The sequence below is a fragment of the Hemiscyllium ocellatum genome, chromosome 2, assembly GCF_020745735.1.
Source record: "Hemiscyllium ocellatum isolate sHemOce1 chromosome 2, sHemOce1.pat.X.cur, whole genome shotgun sequence".
In the NCBI taxonomy this organism is placed as follows: domain Eukaryota; kingdom Metazoa; phylum Chordata; class Chondrichthyes; order Orectolobiformes; family Hemiscylliidae; genus Hemiscyllium; species Hemiscyllium ocellatum.
In genome coordinates this window covers 40,532,265-40,555,589 of record NC_083402.1, presented here as the reverse complement: position 1 = coordinate 40,555,589, position 23,325 = coordinate 40,532,265, and the positions used below count along the sequence as shown (strand labels likewise).

The following is a 23,325-nucleotide window of genomic DNA, read 5'->3' as shown; positions in this document are numbered from 1 at the left end:
AGGAATGTATTTGTAAATATATAGAATGCAGAAGCAGTGGGTTGAAGTACAAGTTCCCACTCTTACTTCTCACTACATCACTTAAATACCTTTCTACCATTACAGATTTGGAAGTATTCCCTGGTAAGTCAACTGTGCCTCAATGAGTGGCATTTTTGCTTCTGATTGCAAGGTTGAATTCCCATTCCATGTAAATCAAGGCTAACACTCCGGTACCACACTGAGAGAGTGCTATACTGTCAGAAATTATGCTTTTTGAACGAAATGTTAACTGAAACTCCATCTGCTCCCCTAGGTAAATGTAAAGGTTCTCATCATGCTATTTCAAAGAAGAGTAGGAGTGTTATTCTTGGGTTCTGTCCAACACTTATTCTTCAGTCAACATCATGAGAAAACAGATTAACTGGTCATTTTTGCCAGCTTGCTGTGCACAAATTGGCTGTCATGTTTCCCATATTACAACAGTGATTATACTTCAAAAGTATTTCAGTGCTTGTAAAATGCTATTAATTTCCCCGTAGTCATGGAAATTGCTATAAGAATGTAAGCATTTATTCCCTTTTAGTACATTATTTTAAAATCTACATAAGAATTCTACATGCAATTACATTTGCTTTTTCTTTTATCTATTTTTAGCAGCTGAATATTTCAGTGTATTCTATTACTGGTGTGAACTGTGATGAAGTGCAATTTAAAATTTGTGAAGGAATATTCAAACTTCTTTGTAATTTGTTTTTTTATTGTTGGTGTGCCATGAAACCATTTCTGGTGGATTATAGTGATAATCTCTGAATAGAATGTGTTGCAGTGAAAACTGAAGGTATACAGCTGGGAGTAAATGACACAATTACGTATAACTAAGGATTTACATGAAGCATAATTTATCACATTCTGAATGTGAAAATAAATGACAGTCAGTTATACATTATTATTTATGTTACTCATTTTTAGAATTTATATTCTGATGCCACAAGGCTGTGAAGGGTCTTGACTGAGGTAATGACTTGGAAATAGCAAGAGTTTAAAAAAGAAAGTTTGGGAATTGTTTTATTGATGCAACTATGTGAAGAAGAATGTATATTATATGTTGTAACAGCAAGTGTATAATTTAAATATTCATCATTTTTCATTTTGTATTGTTTTAAAAAGAGAAGCAGATGAATGTGAATGGGGGCTGTGAGAGTTCTTTCTTTTGAAAGGTCAGGCAGTCATTCTGGAACAATAATCTAAAAACATCAATTCCAAGAAGATATATGACTGCAGTCAAGTGCCTGACAAATCCATGTGGTGTTAATATAGAAGATGCCTATACTTTTGAGTTTCTGACAGAGTAAACAGAATCAGGCTATTAGTTTTCTTTCAATTTCAGTAAGGTAACGAGTTTCTCTGAGCAGGAGTTTTCAATTCAGAGGAAAGCTCATCACTGCAAAAAGTGTTTATTTTCTCACTTGTGAAACTATTTTTTTCAAATCCGAGAGTTTGAGCTAGTTATTAGAATTGAGAAAATTCAGGCCCCAGAATTGTTAAAATTTCATTCGAATAGACTCAAGATGGAATCTTAAAATTGCCTACACAGTGCACAGAAGTGAACCTTAAAGAAGTCAGTAACGGGGCATCTTAAAGAGCTGAGATAAGAACATAATTTCTCTGGGTTTGAGACTCTAATTCACAGTGTTGGGAAACAGATTGAAACTTCATTTTGACAGGTGATGTTGATAACTTTCTGTCGGTGGTACATATTTTGATATGTTTCATTTATTTTGGATGTAATAAACTTATATGTATGTTCAATTGTTAAAGAAAATATTCACCCTCGTGTGAATATGTTTAGTTACTAAACACCCCGCATTAATGAGCAAACCGAATTAAACATGTTTTCTTTCAGGCCATGTTTCATTCTGGATTCTGACTTGTCCATTCACACTGATCGTAATACCTGCCATAGAACTGTTGGAGTGTATATTCTGTCGTTATGGAAGGTTAAGAAAATGTAATAAAGTTGTAAATCAGACGGTCGTTCGGATACCAGTATAAATTATGACAGTTAATTTGGAATAGTTTCTGAATTTCGGCCGTATCCCTGAATTTAATCAGTATTTAACTTTGATTTTATTTGATAATGCATGCTCCGAAGTCTCAATAAAACATTAACAACTTGCAAAGGTTAAAAATCACACAACACCAGATTATAGTCCAACAGCTTTATTTGGAAGCACTAGCTTTCGGCGCGCTGCTCTACATCAGGTGATTGTGGAGTATAACATCCGAAAACGAGTGGCTCCAAATAAACCTATTGGACTAAAACTGGTGTTGTGTGATTTTTAATTTATGTACACCCGAGTCCAACACCGACATCTCCAAATCATAACTTTCAAAGGGCTGCTGAAGCGACTATTTTTCCACGACAACACTTTTTGTTGAGTTACGGAATGGACACATTACGGATGCTACTCATTTCTAGCTACTGTTACAGGGATATCAAAAGCTATACGTAGCTTAGGAAAACGAACAGCGTGTTACACTTCGAAACAAAATCGTTTGCAGTAATGAGACCATAGAATGCACGATCCAATCCTTTTCAAAGGTTTATTTTGTTAAGAATTTGGTCTATTTGTTTAAATTGGAGCATTGCGTTAGATCCCATTTAGTGGGTCCAAAAAGAATACAAATCAGAAGTGCAGATTTGACAGGTTTACAGAATAGAGATTGCGTTAGTGCCTAGGTGTAGTGTTTAGAAAACTGCCCATATAAAAATTAGTTGTAATTTTCCCCTTAGCAACATCTCCTAGTCTCCTCGTATTCGAACTTCATTCAGCTTTTCTCGGCTTTCGCGACAAGGTATATCTCAGCACTTCTGGAAAATTAAATAGAAATTAGATATAGTTCATAAAAGATACGCCTAAATTGCTTTGTATCTGTAGCCAATTGCAGAAACTCATTCATCACTGTGTGCTCATTATAGTAAATGGACAACATTGAAATCGTATCTGAATAGTTATAAATCACAAGTAATGCACTGCACAGATTATTAAAACGTCGGACTACACTAACCAGTTACAGATGGGCGACATTTAGTCCCCACAAGGATGAATGAAGAAGCTGCATGGTGAGAATGGAAAAGGAAATGCCTGGATATCTGCGCTTCAGTAACATGATTTATTTTGTTGAATAACAAAACAAACCAAATCATTTTTAATAAAAAGGAGCAATTATTTTGATTGCTGTCCCTTTCTTACAGGAGTTACAACTTTATTATTTTTCATGCAGAGCAATTTCAAGGGAGGATCGCCGTAACAGAATGAGACAATCTAGTTAATGGATCATATTTAATCTTAAAAATGCGTTCATTTTTCTATCTGCCCATATTATTATCTGCTTATATCTCTTTCGAGCTATGTCTATCACTATATTTCTGTTTGATCATAACTGTCTAAATCTACTTAATCTACTATCTACATCTCTATCTATGTACCTCAAAGTTTTGCTTTGTTATCTACATCTACGTATTCCCGTCAACATCTCTCTGTGTATGTATATCTCTAGGAGAAAGTGAGGACTGCAGATGCTGGAGAGCAGAGCTGAAAAATGTGTTGCTGGAAAAGCGCAGCAAGTCAGGCAGCATCCAAGGAGCAGGAGAATCGATGTTTCGGGAATATGCCCGAAACGTCGATTCTCCTGCTCCTTGGATGCTGCCTGACCTGCTGCGCTTTTACAGCAACACATTTTTCAGCTATGTATATCTCTACTTATCTATGTCTTTATCTATATTGATATTTGAGGTTGTTGGACAAGTTAATACAGCAGTTAATGAAGCTTTCTAAATGGGAAAATACAATTTAAAGGTGAAGAAACGATGCCAAACTGATGAAGTTCAATCCCTACTGGCGTGGTGGACAGAATTTTCCAAACTTGTTAGAAGCGGGTTTGTGAGCGGGTCAGGAAAGAAAGACTCGAAACATGATATCAAATTGGGATCCAATATGATCCTGCCCATTCTGGCTTCTCCGGTGTAGCAAAGAGCCTATGGGCCCTTTAAAGAAGTCAGTAATGAAGAGCTTGGCCATGATCGTTTATTTTCCAGCTGCAAAATGTGTTCCTACCTGTTACCTGTTGCCAGCTTGCTAGGGTCACGAACACAGGTATATAGGTTGAAATCAATTAATTGAAAAAGTCCAGCATGACGATTTCACTGTTGCTTTTCAATGCAGGTCTCTTAGGGAGTGCCTTTCATTCCTTGACAGGAGATTTGTAATTTATTGAAAGGCTCTTCGCATGCCTGACACTGTATTGACTTCAACTACACTGTTGCCAGCCTTCGGCTTAGCAAGGGAGCATCTAATACAACTGTCAAAAATCCTGGAGTTGTCATTGACTAGTAACTGAACTGGACTAGCCACATAAATACTGTAACTACAAGAGCAGGTCAGCAAGTATAAATTCTGCAGTGAGTTCCTGCCTGTCTCCCAAGTGCCCGTGCGAAATCCACTAAGCAAAAACCAGGACTGTGATGGATACTTTCACATGCCTTAATGAGTACAGCTCCAACAACAATCAAGAACCTCTTCATCATCCTGGACAAAGCAACCTTAATGACACCACATCCACAACCAAGAACTCTCTCCACCGTCGATGCATAGTGGTAGAATTGTGTGCCAACTACAAGTTACTTGTAGAAATTGCAGAAATTCACTAACGTTCCTTAGACAACACTTTCCAAACCCATAATGACTACCATCCAGAAGGACAAAGGCCGGAAGTAAGGGAAGTTCCTCTTCAACCCACTCACCATCCTGACGTGGAAATATGTTGTTGCTCTTTCACTCACTGGAACAAAATCCTGGCACTCCCTCCCTAGCAGCATTGAATCAATTTACAACAAATGGACTGCAACATTTCAGGGTGTATATTAACGCCACCTCTATAAAACTACCAGGGATGTGCAACAAATGCTGGCCCAGTCAGTGATGCCCATATCAATTCTCTACTCCTGCCCTGCTGAGGAACGAAATCATCTTGTACCTCCCCCTTCGAGTTAAGAGGGTGCATGCGCCTGCTGCTGATTTCCTCAGCCACTATGATCCTTGCCTGCCCAGATGCAGGGCTTTTCTTCTTCTTCCCATCCTTGACAGAAATTATTTCACTGTGAATAATCTGCTTTCCTACCGCTCCCTGCAGCCTGATAAATCCGGGTGCCGGTAGTCACCTATCAGCCACGTCATGGGCGCAGTGATGAGAAATGTGTGCTTCGACAGACTGAACACAACAACTTCTCCAATGCCCTTCACTGGTTAAAGTGCTCGGAGACAAGCTGACAACTGCTTTGCTCGGGGTTTGGAGCGAAGGGGTGGGAGCGTTGCTTTTTAGAATATCAGTTCCGAATGGAAAATTAAATACCAGTATTAGAATTAAGGCAGCATGATTCCATCATTTGTGTCTAATTCTAGACAGTCAACTACCGGAAGGATGTAAAGGAAAGGGCACAGAAACGATTTTGGAGAATATTTAGCTGGATGGGGGATTCAATTCACATCGATAGATTGGACAAACTGAAGTTGTTTGCTTAAGACCAGAAAATGATAGGAAGAATTTTGTTCGAGATGTTTGTTCTGAGTCAGTGGTGCTGAAAGAGCACAGCAGTTCAGGCAGCATCCAAAGTGCAGCGAAATCGACGTTTCAGGCAAAAGCCCTTTCGCTGCTCCTCCGATGCTGCCTGAACTGCTGTGCTCTTCCAGCACCACTAATCCAGAATCTGGTTTCCAGCATCTGCAGTCATTGTTTTTACCATGTTTGTTCTGAGGGAGAGTCTGAAGAAGGGTCTTATTGACTCGAAACGGTGACTGTTTCTCTCTCCACATTTGCTGTCAAACCTGTTGCGTTTCTCCAGCATTCTCTGCTATTGTTTAAAATCAGGGAAGATGTCGACAGAATAACTCAACAGAAGCTATATACAAAAGGTAAAAAGTCGATTATCAAAGGAGATGGTGATTGGTAAAAGAACTAGAAGCCATATATATGCATCATATGCATAGCTATAGTTTTAACTAGTGGTTAGAGTTTGTAACGCACAGCCTGATTGAATGGCGAATTGGATAAGTACTTGAAGAGATAAAAACATTTGCTGGGATATGGGGAAACGAGAAAGTAGATTAAAATAAGGCATCTCTGCACTAGTGACGTCAGTTCATACTGTATGGTTCCATAATTCTAGGATACTGTAATGCCAGAGTCTGCTGACACTGGGAGCCGCTTGGGGCCAATTGATATCTCGTTCTATTGACACCTACGTCATAGTCTGGGATGGTGACTTATGGAAGTTCACAAAGCAACATATTTTGTCCTTTGAGAAATCTAGATTAGAATTGGGGAAATCGATATACTTTGCATCAGAAAAGTAATTATATCGCAATTTATCACTTAACTGAACCATAGAATTGAATCTATTGTCACGTGTACCGAGGCACAGTGAAAAGCTTTGTCTTGCGAGTAATACAGGCAGATCACAGAGTTAAGTAGCATAGATAAATAAACAATAGGTAAACAGCTGCAAAAGCAAAAACACAGGTACAGGGGAATGTCAAGAGTTTATGAGTCCATTCAGTATTCTAACAATAGTAGAGTAGAAACTGTGAAGGAAACCAGCTGGTGGGTGTGTTCAGGCTTCTGTATCTTCTCCCCAATGGTAGAGGTTGTAGAAAAGTATTACCAGGATGGGACGGATCTTTGAGAATACTGGCGACCTTTCCTCGACAGCGGGCCTAGTGATGGACTCTATAGATGGGAGGTTGGCCTTTGTGATTGTCCGAGCGAGTTCACTACTCTCTGTAACCGTATCCAATCTTGGATGGTACAGTTTGCCTTACCAGATGGTGATACATCCAGACAGAATTCAGTTTGTGCATATGAATATTTTCCTTGCGACCATTTCTAGCTATAAGCGTTTGTATTTACCCAAATTGGTTTGGAGAGTGTAGGCTCTCTATAAACTTGCTTTTCAGATTTGTTCAGTTTTGTCTTCAGCTGTGTACTTATCAATTCAGTCCAGTCCAGTCTCCTGCAACTCCTTGTTCTCTATCTTTGAAACCACTAATCAATTTAGAAGAAGCGGTTGAACCCCCTGTTGGAATACAGTATGACAATTCCGGGGGGAGGGGGGGAGACACTTGTACCCGGGTATCATGTTTTGATTTCGATGTTATAACGTTCACCCTCTCTACTACTGTCTCTTTATCTCCCCATTTATTCAGGCAAGTAAAGTGTAGTGGATGGGGAGTAAAAGAGGGGATACAGTGAGCAAGGGAATACAGTTATATCTTCCAAGTAAATCTGTCTAGAACTCCCAACGAGTCAGCCAGCCCTGCAGTCTACACGAGCCAGCTAAAGCCGATCTTTTCACTCCTAAATAATATGGAATTTTAGCTTCTGGAATAAAGTATATTGTGTGGAGTTTATGATTAATATTCATATTTGAGCTAGTTTCATCAACCGCTCCGGACAAAATAACGAGTTGAACAAGGTGTGCAGGATTTCGGTTTCCGAATGTTCCGAAATCTCTCTTGCAGGATTTGACGCAAATATCTGAAGCAGCCCAGATGTTGGCGTTTGGTGTTGAGAGGACTGAGCACAAGTTATAAATCCAGGTGAATTTTCTCGACTCGCAGGAAGATTAATATCAGGGTGCTATTAATCCCAAAACTAGAGAATAAATCAAAGCCTTTTTAGCGTTAGTTGACTACTGTAGCAACAACTACAAATGAGTGAATGGCAATATCTAAAGACTCCTAACCACCCGTGGTGTGTATTCAAGCCCCATTGTATAAAGTCCAAGCTAAAGTAATGCCAGCAATCTATAGGCACGGCAGCAACACCGATTTCTACTAATTAGTTTAATTAGGGAGATAGTTTGAGAGTTGCAAGGGACGGACACCTTCTTATCGAGATGCTTTGTGTTTGGATCAATGCTCTCCGACAGCAAGAGAGCTGAGGAGACATGAGAGGCTATCTTACTCTTTAAAGAATTATCTTCTCCAAAAATTCCTTTGTTCGGTCTTCAGAGGATGGCATACGAATCAAAAGATGCTGCCGGACAAATTCAATATTCATCTGGGCCTTTATTTTGTTCGGATGAAGCGTTGAACTCATAGTCGAGTATTGGTGCAGGAATATATCAATTCCGGCATAAATATAGAATTTGCGCATAAGTCAATATATAATTGCCATTTCTGGATTTAGTGATCACAATGGTTCCCCTTCTACAAGACTTCCATTTGCAAAACATTTCTTTCCTTACCACATACAGGGATATTTCAAATGTTTCCTCAGCATGGGTGTATTATTCAAATATTCAAATAGGTGTATTTTCTTTTACTATTGTCTATCCAATCAAGGCGGTCTAACTATACTCGATGTAGTTTCAGAAAATTACAGTAAAAAATATTATTACCACTTCTTGAACTTTGTGATTTTCGACTAACGTGGAGCACAACTTCTAAGAGGGGGAAATGGTTTGCTATTTAATGGAAAAGTTTCTGCTTGGGGAGCAGCAATTTGATATAATTGTGAGAAGCAAAGACGTGAAAAAGCGCATTCTTGTTTTTTTTAAAATGGAAGACGTCATTCTCTTCATTATATACAGACAGCCACGTGTTTTACCCCTTTTTATTGGGAATGGAAATTCAATGCTACTCAGATGAGAATCCTATTCCAAAAGGTCCTTCGTGTTAATTGAAAAATTCGCACGAAATTGAAAACCTTGTTGCACTGTGTTCGAAAAATTAGAACACATCTGAATAGAGAAGACTTGGAGAGCCTAATAAAATGACCCTATGCGTGTGGTTTACAGGGAGTTTAGCTTTTAATTGGTCAATAAATTATAAAGGGAGTGCGTTAATAGGTGCAGGTGTAAAAACAAAGTGAAGTCTTGTATATGGCTGGACTTACAGAGTAGGTCACCCCACACCCACACTGTCACCATCAGGGTCAACTGACAACAAAACAAACAGCAGTCACACAGGGAGCACAGCAGATGGGAAACGCACCCGTTTAAAGAGACAGTATCCTTGTGCTGGTCTAATTAGATAGTAATTCAACATTCCACAAACCTGGCTTACAAACCTCATCCTTTTAACGTGCCGCCATTGCACTGGGAAGGTTTGTGGAGCGTATTGAGAATACAATCAGGTTGCTCCTGCTAAACTCAATGTCATTATTTGATTCCTTTGATTAAAAAAAAACTATCTAGCAGAGGCTACTATGCCCAAGTTTAAATGTACAAAATACACAAACAAGAAAACCTGGATTCTCCGTTGGACAGCCATCATCCAAGGGGAGATTTGCATACTAAAGTGTAAGGTTTTCGGGGTTACTTAGATTGGTCGCTACCAAAATTTCACAAGATAAAGCTATTTCGTTGTCCAGGTTTCTGGAGTTTCCATATTTTATGCTATCTAAAACCTACATTTAACATGTATGTAATTTAACGTCATTCGTTTACTTCTTTGTTTCACTTTTTGTGAAGAGCGGGGCCTTGGGGTCATTATTGAAATGAAGTATTTGGCACAATGAATGCAACAGGTTCCAGTTTATTGACAGGTTTATGGAGAAAACCACAGCAGATCGCAGGCGGTTCCCAGCTCCGGCTAAAACGCTCGAGTGCGACCCCACCCAATCTGATTCAACCTTTCAACTCAAAGTCACATTTTCCCCAGCCCTCACTTTCGCTGGGCACAAAATTTAACTTCAGCACCGAGCCAGTTCTAAAAATGAGAAGCTAATGGTTACAATCTCTTCACTGGCAGCACTTGTTGCTGGGATTGTATTTCACAGACTGGGAAGACAGTCAATAAAGACATTACATTTTACGTACAAAAAAGGTTACTTAGTGGATCGGAAAGGCGAACTGATTTAGTTCCTAAGATTTGCACACAATGCCTAGGTTGGCCGAAAGCGGACATCTCCAGCAAAACAGGATCTTCAGTATCAAATAGAGTACAGGTACACAGTATAAGTCATTCGAGATCTCGGTCCAACTTCCTAGGATCCCCAAGTTTTGTCACATAATCTTTACAAGCATAAATAAACATGAATTGCGCGTATATGATCAGATATATCATATCCAAAGACTCAGACAAAGGCTGAACTGCTCATTGTCTTATAAATGCTGTCAGTACTCTTGAAGAAGGAGACCGTGGCCTTCAGCGACTTTCTGATAACTGCAATAACACTAGACACAGACAATGTTCGCTTCCTCCGCTTATCAGGAAGTTCAAAGCATTTCAAAGGAATGAATACAGTTAGCCTCCCAGTTTTGGAAATCGCGTTGTCAACTCCCTGTAAAATGGAAGGGCGAATTAAAATAAAGTCTACCAAACCCTTAAAGGCCTTGTTCTCCAACAGGCCAATTGTATTTGAGTTAGCGTGGTGTTTTATGTTCAATTCAATAGGTTAAGACAAGTTTTCCTTATGGGGGTTTCTCAGTCTTCCCTTGAAAACAATTATATAGAATATACAACTTTTTAGATTGCAGATCAGGGACGTCATTTTTAAACTGTAATGCAAAAAAAGAGCCTTGTGGTTTTCGCCGGAAATACGCGATAGCGTGGTGACTAGGCTTTTTTGCCGTTTGAAAATATTGCAAAATTGGATAGTTTTGCTTCTCTTGGCAAACCTGGCCCCGGCTGAATGCGCCTCCTAATCCGTGTGATTTCCGAATGATTACCGCCTGTTTAAAGATTGTTCATGAAGTCATTGTAATTGTCCAGACAATAAACTAACTACTGAGAGCACCGAAGCAATCAATGATTAAATAATGTGCCGCGAAAGTTACTTCTTTCACCATTTACAGCGAACATATTTTTACCAACACAAAACCTCCAAAGCACAGGAGATTTTATCTGAACAACGGGGGGAACAAGTAACAAGGGAAAGTGGTGTGGTTAATTCAGCAAAACAAATAGAGGCTATCAGAACAGGTAAGTGGACCTTGTGTATCTCAAAAGGGAATAGTTCAATTTTCAACCTAAGTGTTAATGGTAACAAAAGTTTGTCAGCAATGCAGGTGCATTTGAAATACTCTCTTGTTCTGCATCTGTATAATCCTTCAACATTACTTGACAAATGTTACAGCTTCGTACATTCTCAGCATCGAAACAAAAGAAGCCCTTCAATCTCATTCAGCTTGTTCTTGTTTTGATGTTTATAATTGTAAGGTCAATCTCAGTTGCCAAAACACACTCTAACCGATACCATTTGCTGTTGCATTCTGTCCAGTTTGATTTATTATTTTGGAGTTTTACTCCTCTATATCACTATTTTGGCTTTGCTTGCCCGCTCTGGGCCATAGTTTGCACTGAGTATAACACATAACGTTTTGTTTTCGCTCAACTGGAAAAGTTCGTAATAACGGTAATTTAGTTTTTAAAAAATCCTTTGACTTCACTCACACACCTAACAGTGATTGATACAACGGTCTACGGTTGTAATGATTTGGAGATGCCGGTGTTGGACTGGGGTGTACAAAGTTAAAAAAAACACACAACACCAGGTTATAGTCCAACAGGTTTAAATTGGAAGCATTAGCTTTCGGAGCTACTATAACCTGGTGTTGTGTGATTTTTAACTACGGTTGTAACATATTCTTCCAAGATCATGAGCTCATTTCGAATCGTATACAATTAATCTGAAGAGACGTGTCTTTATGAGGGCATGAAAGGATAAGCTAGATTTATAGAGATGGAAACTGTATTTTCACAGCCAACTGATCGCCGTTTTGATTTTACATTTTTGCTTACAACTACTTTTGTGGCTTAAAATTTCTGCTGGGTCTTCTGGATAATGTGATCATCCATTGCTATTTTCCAAAAGCTCTGCCAAGCAAGGAAAACAAGAGCTAGCGCGAGCTTTGTCACGCAATGTATGAGAAAGCTGCTGAGTGCCATTGGCCAGCCGGTCTGCTTTAGGTTTAGCGGATGTACAACCACAAATGTTACATTTCGCCGCTGCTTTGTTCCAGGCCAGTTCCGAGAAAGCAAACACCTCATCGTTGCTCTGCTTGGTTTGCAGAATGTCAAACCTTCTCGGGGCTTGGGTGCGGGCTCAATAAATTGCGGAGTTGACTAGAAATATATGTACAACGATTTTAAAGTGATAACGCTTTTTTTTTTACAACGTTCCATTATATCACAATCTGATCGTGCACTTGTTTTAAATGTGTTCTATTCTCTTGTCCTGAGCTCCATTAGGTGTAACTCCGAACCAGGTGGGACTTGAATCCTCATCCGGTCTCTGTTTCGGGGTAAATACAACGGCATTGGTTATGTGTTTAGTGTTTCTCCTTGTGTAAAGCCAGATTTTGCTTTTCCTGTTCCACTTGGCCAAATAAAATTCAATCCCATGCAACATTTGTTTCACAATCCACAAAAAGATCGGTACTTGCTCTCAACTGTCATGTAACAATGAGTTGTAAACCTAATGTAACGGGGAGCGAATGCAAACACTTCTGCGCGGTTTCAACCATCATGGGACCTGCTCGAATCAGACTGTGCTGCTAAAAAGGTCGATGCGAAAAGGGACACATACAAACGAGAAAGAGCAAACGTGCCATCTGCAAAGTCGATCAACACAGTAAATCACGTCACGCATTCTAAAAGTAGAAGAGGCCCTCGTTATTATTGCATTGACCCCCAAATCTGTAACATTCATTAGAGTCTACACACGGGGATGAGCGCAATTATTGAAAACTCAAACTGAATTGAATCAAATTGAATGAGCTAGGGTGAGCATTGTCAGGTGGAGTGGTCTCCTGTGAAAGTATAATTCTAATGAAGTCTCTGGGGTCATCACTGAAAGCACACTCTATCTTAAGTGTCCGTTATTCATTTAATTCGAGTATCTTTATAGTAAATCTGATATTGTCTCCGCACTCCCTGTACCTACATGGAAGATAAACTGGAAGTTGAAAATTACACTGAATCATATTAAGTAAAACAAGTGCAAGCGTATGTTTTGACCCACAGCACACAAATACAATTTGTTCCTCATGTCCTTCGTTAATCATGTCGTGAATCTCCAAATCAGCATGTCTCCAAAAGAAGAAGAAAGCGGAGACACACCCCAACCGAGTTCCAGCTCCAATGTAATATTCCTCTTCAAAACTAGCATTCGGTTTGTAATGATGTTTGGACTAGTCCACAGTCGCTATTTTGCGTTGTTTCTTGCAGTTGAGCAGATTATGACCAACCCTAACCTCGTTAATATAGAAAACATACCGTGCAAGTGTTTAAAATGGCAATTTAAAATATAAAACAAACCTCACTAAGCTGTCAATGAGCTTCCATTCTAGCAGCATCATCGGTGCATTGATTTAAAACCCTTACATGTTTTTATACCTATCGATGTGACAATTTAAAAGAATTTAAAAGTTAACTTTACAAACTAAATGGGAAAAATATTTTCTTCCCACTTGGTGCCTTTAGACGCCCTGTGTTTTCTATACGTCATTTACAACTATACAAGGACATCAAAAAATCCAACCATGTGCTGTATGACTAGTCTCCTTCCTTTGCTTACGACAGTATTTCAAATTAATTAAACTTTTGCTCTGGAATTTGTTACAATGACCCAGCAACATACCACCCGTGACTTAATTCAATTTATGCTAAATACCCCAAGTGAAAAGCTCCTTCTGATTAATTACTGCTTCAGATGTTTAGCACAGATGCTTTAGGCCTACAGGTTAAAATGTTTACGCATGAACATAGATTATATATTCCTTATTATGTGGGATTGTTTAAAATCCATGGATATGAGCAGGAGTAAATTGATACCGAGATGGATGCTGCGATGAAATAATTCCTAAGGGAATACTTAGTAGAACCGTGCTTGTGAATTTCGACTTCACTATACCAAGGCCGAGTGCAATATCAGAAATGATGCCGCCTTTCATAAGAATGCCCTCAATATCAGAGCATGTGATTCCAGATGGAAATTCAAGGGTAATTCACAACCCGTCACAGTGAATGTAAATCTCGATAACCTTTCTAAACATTTCTATTTTAACATGGAGGAAGGGGATGAGGACAAGGAATAAGGAGAATAGAACAGAACGTGGAATGACTGATCCCGAAGCCTTTGCGCGGCGAGAATTAATCCTGACATTCCTGCTTTTACTTACTTTGACTTTCAAAAAAACTCACAAAAGGCCCAGATTTCACCACTTTTAAAAAAGCCCAACCTTATCATTGGCATTAGCCGCATTGATTATATCGTTTGAGCTTAGAGTAGAAATTCACCTCAATTACTGCAATGAGCAATATGTTTTTTCTCCGTAGCATACACGCGGGCTCGATTTTTTTTTAATATCACGAGTAGGTGCAAAAAGTTTCAATATGCAGAGCCTGAAAGATAGCTAGCAATATTCTACGTAATCGCACAATATGTATGTAAGTAGAGAAGGAGACACACACACATACATCCGTGTTTGGTAAACCATCACAACCATTAATTTATCTTCTTGTAGTCTTTTTGTGCCCCCAGTCTATCATGAATGAACTGCTTTGAATTGCCTATAATACCGATTTAAATCGATTATATTCAGCTCCTGGCATTTAGTCTAAATCATTCTCCCCTCAAATGGTGCATGAGAATTAGCACTGTAGATTTTCAGAATTTAAGTATAAATCCTCAGCAACCTAATGTGCAAATTGTGCTCTTGGTTGTTAGGGAGATTGCAAGGTTGTTTATTTTTCGCTTTTATAGCAACTGCCTATTTGTTGAGCCGCGTCCTGCCTCGTGTAAAGCAATTACTACAAGTACCTTCACTGGGCTTCAAAGAGTTGTTTACGTGCAAAAGGAAATCCTTTGGCAATAACTATTGACGTTCTTTGTTGTCACACCTGCCCCTGCAATGTACTGAACAGAGAAATTGCCATAATGCACCTTTTGCAAATTCAACTCTTCATATAACAGTTCATTACTTTGGATTTTAAGTGTAAATTGTGCATATCTTATTAATGCTGGCTTTACTGTTCTTGTTGTCTATAAAATAAGAGTTGTTAACTTTTTTAAAGTGGATTAATTGAAATGAAACCAGGTTTCGAAGTGTTCCTTGAACGACATTAAATTCAGGTATTATTGCTATAAAGTTATTTGAAGGTGAAATCCCCTCATGTTCAATGATACTTGTATTAAGTGCTTTCTCCTTTGTAATGTCCTCGAACTGTTACAGTAAATTTCACTGGGGTTTGTCATTTCCTGTGAAGGAAGCTATTTGTTATTCGACAATTAATATTTGCGTCTGGTGTCAGTAATTTTAGTATGCAGGTGGTGAGAAACTCGATCGAACCTGAGCATATTGGCAAATAGATACTAAAGGTTACTGTCCTCAAAGAATAAGCAAATGGAACGCGCAAGAATTCTTGGAGTTTGTTAGTTTATTACCAATGTAACTAATTATTCAAATCCGATTAATTTCCCGATTTCGTCCAATGAGTTTATTGGCAGTCGATTCAAAATATTCAGAGTTTGGGTGTTCAGTCCTTGCGAAATGCCAAAATTATGACTTTAGCTGTTACAAGTCAAGTGTTTTAAATGCAGATAATTTCTTTGAAAGATGATTCAGTACAACTATACCGTATCCTTCCCTTGTCTAAAATATTCCCATAACAAGTCTGCCGAATGTTTCTTTTTTAATGAAAACATTGGCACGTACGGTTTCACAGTGCGTTTTAGGCCAAACGATTAGCCATTTCTGAATCAACGCAGCAGCGTTTGTCACAATTGAACTAAATGCCAGTGTTTCCTAGCCATCATTGAGGATTCTTGGAAGGGTAGACTAGGGCTAAACTTATTTTTCTCCCATTTTATTTTTTACCTTGATGTTTTTAATATTTTGCTGGTTTTGCTTTCTTTTGTTAACAGTAGCCACTTGGATCAAAGATTCAATTACATCTTTTGATCCATTTGCAACAACAATAAACATTAAAACATTTTTCAAAAGTTCCAATGAATGAAGTGCACACGCAGTGGCTAAAGTCTGGGTTATTAATAAATGTTACCCAGGCAATAGTATCTCGCGAACTCCATCTAACACAAAGTTGGTAAAACTGTACCTGAACATCAGTAGAAAAGGATTTGTTATTTGAATGTTACCACGTCAGTGTCAAAATGGTGCAGAGAACGTCATGCACAATATACGGTTCTTTAGCTCACTTTAGTTTAAATAAAATAGTAGAAACTACATGGTACATTTAGTTCAGATAATAGTAACAGAAGCCGGAGAGTATAACCTGGAACTTAAAATAAGTAATAACCAAAACGTATTCAAACTGAAATCAAATTTGTTTCCTATATAACTGACAAGCTTAACGCATTTTCCTAAAATACTAAAATGTTCTCTTTCACAACGTTTCATAATTTTGCAAAGCTCCCTTTCCCCGCCAAATAAATAACGCATTGTCCATAAAACAGAGTAACTCAAAAACATATTTCTGTTTACAATACTGTTGTTAAATCCTTTGCATTTCAGGGGCCTGTCGATTCCATTTTTAAAAGTGTAGTTTAATAATGTCAAATTATTTTTGTTTGAGTGTTAACAAGCTCTGCTGCAAATTTAGCTGCACAAATAAATGCAATTTAAATATCTAGAAATGTTTTTCTTGGCCGCTGAATTCTAGTCTTATTATCTCAGATAATCCAAAACTTTCTTCTTATTGATTTTAAGCAAACACACCAAGAAACGTTTTAAATAATAGATTTTATTTTTTTAAAGAAAAGTGTGAAAATATTGCATTAAAATAATACAGGAATGTTCGCCAGTATCGATTTCTTAAACAATTTTGAATCTTAGAGAGGTACAGAGTGTATAAAAGGCAATATCCATATACAAAACACAGGTTAAAAATATCCGCTGAAAAGGCTTTTCAGAATATTCTGTTTCACAGCTTTAAAAAAATCTGTTTTTTTTTATTTCCCCATTATATTCTTTAAAGAGAATGTTCTTACACTGTACATAGTGAGCGGTCGATAAACCATTAGATGGCTTCATGTCATTCAAAAACAGATTTACTTGCATTGCCTTCAATGGACAATGTAATTTTTTATGTCAAGTTGAATGTTTACACCTGAGATGTCCTATACACACCATCACTGTAGGTTCAGAAACAGTACCCAGTTCTTTTAACATAAACGCTTTATGATATGTCAGCATTCCGATTCAAGTCTTTGGAAATGTATATAAATATATTTACAGGATTAAGTCTGGTGAACTTTCGACTCTCCGTTATTCTGTCGGCGAATAGGAAATGTACAAAAATAATCCTACCTTCAGATAGGCGTGCATTATATTTTATTAACAGCCGTTAACATTTGGAATCCTACTATGAAAGTTCCCTGCATTTTGAATGACAGTCTCTTGGTGCAGAATTGGCAAAGCAGTTGGACAGGAGGGTGTTGATGATAATAAAGGAACTGTTGGAGACTGGGATGAGCAGCTGGCCGGACCGGCGTTGGCCCCGATGATGTTTTCGATGGAGAAAGGGGACCTTGAGATGGCTGAGCTGTGTTTGACAGATTGCCCTGACGGGAGTGTGGGGCTAAGCCGCGGGTAGAATGAATTCCTGGCTAGTTCGTTCGCCGGCAGCATGGACGGCGGGGGGATGGGGTGGGCCTGCCTTGATGGATGCTGAAAGGCAAAAACGGCAGAATGAGGGTGGTAAGCTTGGATTTGAAGGCCGTATCCACAGCCGTAAGGTCCGTAACCATAAGCAGGAATATAATTACCGTGCTCCCGGAGCAGATCCGCCGATTGCTGTCTTTTGAACCTTTTTCGTCTCCGCAAGAAGCTGCCATTGTCAAACATATCTGCAGATTCGGGATCCAGAGTCCAGTAGTTGCCTTTGCCCGGATTACCAGGCTCCCTGGGAATTTTCACGAAACAGTCGTTTAGGGACAGATTGTGCCGGATGGAGTTTTGCCAGGCTGGGAACTTCTCTCGGTAATATGGGAATCTATTGCTGATAAACTCACAGATCTCGCTCAGGGTCAGTCTTTTTTTTGGACTTTGGAGGATTGCCATTGTGATTAAGGCGATGTATGAGTAAGGAGGCTTTACCAGAGGGTTCTTGCTGACTGGTTTGTAAGGGTCCCGGTTCGAGGAGCTGTCCCCACATGGCGAGCGAGGGCTCAGAATCTCAGAGTGCATCTGGCTCACCACTTTCCCAAAGGAGCTGCCCTCCTGGGTCTCGTCTTCCTCTCCTTCCGCCCCGTCTCCCACCACATCAATGTCGGTCTCTTCCGAGACGATGGACGCATCGGACATTTCAGAACTCAGAGTCATCATGCAAACTGATCCGAGGGCACAACAGCTGATCTGCGAGGCTCCGCGGCGATCCTCAGCGACCCAGCTTCCCACATAAGGAATCCAAGCGAGGGAGGCAGCCGAAGAAACAGGAAATTGTCCCTCCTGCCAACTTTCTCAATCAACCCCCCTTTTTTTTATCTCCTCGGCTCCAAAGATCAATCGGAGCTCGAAAGAACTTCAATAGATCCGCTTTCAGCCTTTCGTCGGGAATGTTTTAAAAAAAACAATATGCACACACAAAAAAAGACCAGTCGTCAACACACAAATTATAAGCAAAGGGGAGAGGGCGGTTCTCTGCTGGAGCCTTATATTCCAGCGGAGATCACATGGTTCCAAACGTCACCACAAAATGAGAAAATCTTATCACATTCCTCCTCCAGAATATCGAGCAGCCAGCACAGTACAATAAATAATTGATAGACAGTGCATTCAGTTCCACCTCTATGAGCCTTCAGTGTTCATTTCATACAGCTTTGGATTGCTGTCCTGAGGATTCTTTTTATCCAGCGCTTGGGTTTGAAATAATGTGTAGAAAGGGGTGCAATATTTCTCCAATTTGGGTGAGGAAATGCAGCTCATTGAATGCAAACTCCAGCAGGATGTAGAGATAAATGCAAGAATTATTTCACCGATTGAACCGAATCCCAGGAATATTTTAGTGAGGAGCCAGCGACAAAATTTCAGCCACAAAACCTAACGTTCAGATTTCCCTACCCGGCAGAAAAAAAACGTCTCCACCCCCCCCCCCCCCCCACCCCGACCCACACACAACTCTTTAAAGCAATAAAGTTTTAAGGTCCCCAGAGAAACAATGGTGAATACAAACACTGCTTTCCTAATTGCTGGCCGCACCTTTTGAAGTCTACATGTAATGAAGTGAATTTTGTAACTGTGTTGGTGATCCATTCAATCCGACTGCCGCCTTTTACATTTCTTTTCTCTCTGTTGAAGTTTATACAACATATAAAGCATTGTCCCGGCGAATGTGTGTGGCTGTGGCTGGATGTGGGATCGGGGTGGTGGGCCGACGTGGAGGGGTGGGAGGTGTTGTGATGAGGTTGATAGGATTTGCCGAGGTAACAGTTTCCTTTCCAAATTTCATTGTTTACTTTAATTCAACTTCGCGAATTTCCACAACAAACCTCATTAAACCATATTTAATAACTAGGTTTAAGGTACGATCCAAAAGGATACAGTCAATCAGAACTATTAAAACGTATCCTACCTGAAGTAAAAGTTAATAATGTGCGGGACGGGTGTCTTAGCATCTGCAATGTAATTTAGCAAGCAAGTTATATAGAAAAATGTCATATAAGCAAATTTGTCTGAGTTTTGTTCATAACGCCACATAAAATCACCTTCAGGAAATCTGTGTCCCATTACTGAGCTGTTGTAGTTTATTTATTGTTTACTACAAATATGTTGGTGTTGTGAATGAACAGGAGAATGGCAGAAAATAAGTTGTAAGGAAACATAAGAGAACCGGCAGACCTTGCATTCGCTCCGCGTGAACATCGCCTGCATAGCTTTCAGTGCAATTACTGGGAAGAACAGAATTTGCTGTCACCGCTTTCATTTTAATTCCTGCTGGAAATTGTTTCGGATTTTAACAATCTGACATTTATTTTTCTCCAAAGCGAATAGAAGTAAGTGGAATTTGTAAAGAAAATTGGTGGGCAAACATTAGGAAACTTCGTTAGGTTTTGTTTTTAACTTTAGGGATTTTGATGTATGCCACAAGAACGGAACGTTCAACTTTAGTTTTGAATTGAAGCAGCTCCTTTGACAGTAAAGACTGCTGAATTGGTTATAATGTTGTTATCCTGGTTTGGAATACTGCCATCTAGTTTGTAAATGTTTTGCTACCCGATCTGGAACACAAAGGGAGAGTCAGGAAGCACAGGTCAATGAAATAATGAGAGGCTGTTTCAAACAGAAAAATTGTTAATTATAGTAGAAAACTATATAAAATATGTCTCTCGGAGAAACATCTAAACTATAATTATGTGTTAAAAGTACTTGGTTAAAAAAAATGCAAGAAGCATTGAATAATAGGCATTTTTATTAGTTTATATACTAAAAAGGTAAAGTTGCGTGTGAGCGAACATGTTAAGAACAACGAAACTTCATAATTTTACCGTGCAACAGTAATTTTTTTTAAAAAAATAACTTTAGGAGAGATCGGATTCATGGCATAGAAATAGTTTGTGAATTAGTCTCGGTACTCAACGTTCAAAATAAAAGGCTTTGTCACCAAATACATGACAGCTTATTTTTCGAAAACAAAGAGAAACACAACTCTCCGTAACCTCATTATTCATTACACGCTAGACCAAAAGATTAATTGAAGCCGGTTCATGCAAAGTTAATATAAATATTGTTCTTTTCATGTTCCATTTCACATTAGGCAAAAGACTCAACACCAGAGGGGGAAAAAAAGCAAAAGTAAGGAAGTGATCTTCAAAGTTGTACTTTAAAATAGCAGAGAATCGTTCGAATTAGTTTGTGATTGCGCCTATTTCTCTCTGCTTGAGTATTTGCCAGATGTAAGATGTGAAGTTTTTTTTGGTGTGTTCTTGTAAAATCAAATCGTTTGCCGAAGCTTCTTCAAGATAAAGTACATGAACCTCATTCATCTCCCCCCCCTCACCCTACCCCGCACCCCCCCCCCCCCCCACCCTACCCCGCACCCCCCACCATTACATTGTGAGTTGCATTGAAAATAACTTATTTCTCGGTCTCTATAGCATGAAAGAAAAATCCATCTTCGTATTCAGCCTTGTGTTGAGATTTCATAATGCTCTGCAAAAAAATGCAAGTCATTGCAAGCATGACAACTCACTGGGTGACCTCTATTGCTAATAATTTGTGACCTTAAATGTGCAACTTTTTATAACAATTTTAATTGCTACTTTTAAGATTTAACGGTATATCATTAGGAGTTCTAAACGGCCCGATTTGGCCCATCCTTTTGACAAAATAACTTAATGAGCGGTTTGGTGACCATTTTATAAAACTTCATGTTTTAATATTTGTATCCTATTGCACTCGGATTGCGACTTACTTTCTGTTATAATTTACCTAAATAAATTGAAATAGCCGATTCGAAATAGCGTGCTATTCCATGAAACACATTTACTGACTGCCTGGAGTTGAATTTCACTGGAAGAGACTGCGACCGCCCAATGACTCAACAATTCCGGCTCCGGAGCGCCATCTGTCGTGGTCATAAGCACCACCGGTTAATTCTTCGTTTGTTTGTACGCAAATAGTACAATACTGAGGCAATTTCTTGACGATTTGAAGATCCTCAAGGTTCTAGACCAGAAGACAATTTTAACAAACTTTTACCAACATCATTGGGCCTGCGCGAACATCAGCTTGATCATAGCAGGAACCGCCGTTGTCAAACATTCTGCCTAAATATTTGTTCATGTTTCCACGGTGTTTAGATGAACGTGAATCGTGCAGACAAAAGTCAGGACTGAATGTTCATTCCCATTACACAGGAGAAAAATATACAAAGTGTCACCTTGAAAAGGCTATTTCGACTTGCGTACTAAATGGTGAGTGTCCTTTATTCGAGTTATTGGAAATTCATAGCCTCGAATTACAATGAGTTTCTATTCTGTTGGCCGTAATTCATTTTAACTTATCCCTTCATGTTTGCATCAGTGGTTCCTTTCCATGTCTGCAGTTTTTTGAAGAAACCCAGTCATTTCGATGTACTTGAGAAAATTATTATTTAAGATATTCTTTACTTTCAATCGGCCATTCAAATGAAAAAAAAGTCTTTGCACCAATTTAAGTGCGTTCCATCTTCTGTATTCTGGCTAGGCTTGTTTTAGTGGCTCTGTTATTCTTTAGTTCACTTCTTACATCCTTTCAAAACGCCAATGATGAAAAACCGAGCAAAGCTGTAGTGTCTGTGCACCAGACTTTTTCCACCGCTCCCACTCCCATTCCCAATCCTATCACCGATTCTAGTCCCTGGCCATCGATTCCAATCCCGGTATCAGGCTGAATGGGGTTGTGTGAAGCATTGTCGTTCATTTGGACTTCGAGTTAAACTTCTCATCACATGGCCTCTCCATCACCTCTCAGTACACTACTAAAAACTGGCAACCTCCACCCTTTTCTCAGTTCATGGGTTACTGAAGCCTCAACCACCAGTCTGTTTGACGAACAATAGATAGGGAATGGAATTTAGCAAAACCTCCAATAGGAAACAACTGCTACAAAGTAGCAACTGATATTTCAGTGAGCCTGATTTATTTTCCGTTCATCTGGAAAATTGAAAGTTTTAGCAATTGTTTTGTGAACTTTAATGAAAACAAGATTGATTTGGATGCAAAATCAGCAGTCGGTTCCCTATATGTCCATTTTGTATTCCTGGCATAGGGCAATCTCAGGCAGCATCCAAGGAGCAGGAGAACCGACGTTTCGGGCATGAGCCCTTCTTCAGGAATGAGGAGAGTGTGCCAAGCAGGCTAAGATTCAGGGGTCACCTTAACCTCCTTCCATCTATCGCACTTCCAACGCCCCTCCCCCAAGTCCCTCCTCCCTACCTTTTATCTTAGCCTGCTTGGCACACTCCTCATTCCTGAAGAAGGGCTAATGCCCGAAACATCGATTCTCCTGCTCCTTGGATGCTGCCTGACCTGCTGCGATTTTCCAGCAACACATTTTCAGCTCTGATCTCCAGCATCTGCAGTCCTCGCTTTCTCATAGGGCAATCTCACTCCCTTTATATTTATATGGCACCTTTAATGCAATTACACGTTTCAAAGGCTTCACAGAATCATTACAAAGCAGAGTTGGCATTGAGCCACATAGTAGAAATTAGGGATAAAGACATAAAACTTCATCAATGAAGTAGATTTTTGAGGAGTACGTTATGTTCAAACAAAACAGCAGCAGAAGTAAACAATTTGACCCTTCAAGTCTGCTCTGCCATTCATTAATATCATGAC

The 23,325-nt window shown here is 39.3% G+C and overlaps 1 protein-coding gene across 1 annotated transcript; it reads right to left on the bottom strand.

Annotated features, from left to right (window-relative positions):
• Positions 1 to 17,507: 17,507 nt before the first annotated feature.
• foxd1 (forkhead box D1) lies at positions 17,508 to 18,607 on the bottom strand. Its single transcript, XM_060843786.1, has 2 exons — positions 17,773 to 18,607; positions 17,508 to 17,674 (listed from the first exon to the last, which is right to left on the bottom strand). Exons 1-2 carry the CDS (start codon positions 18,329 to 18,331, stop codon positions 17,586 to 17,588), a joined length of 648 nt encoding a protein of 215 aa, XP_060699769.1. The 5' UTR covers positions 18,332 to 18,607; the 3' UTR covers positions 17,508 to 17,585.
• Positions 18,608 to 23,325: the final 4,718 nt, after the last annotated feature.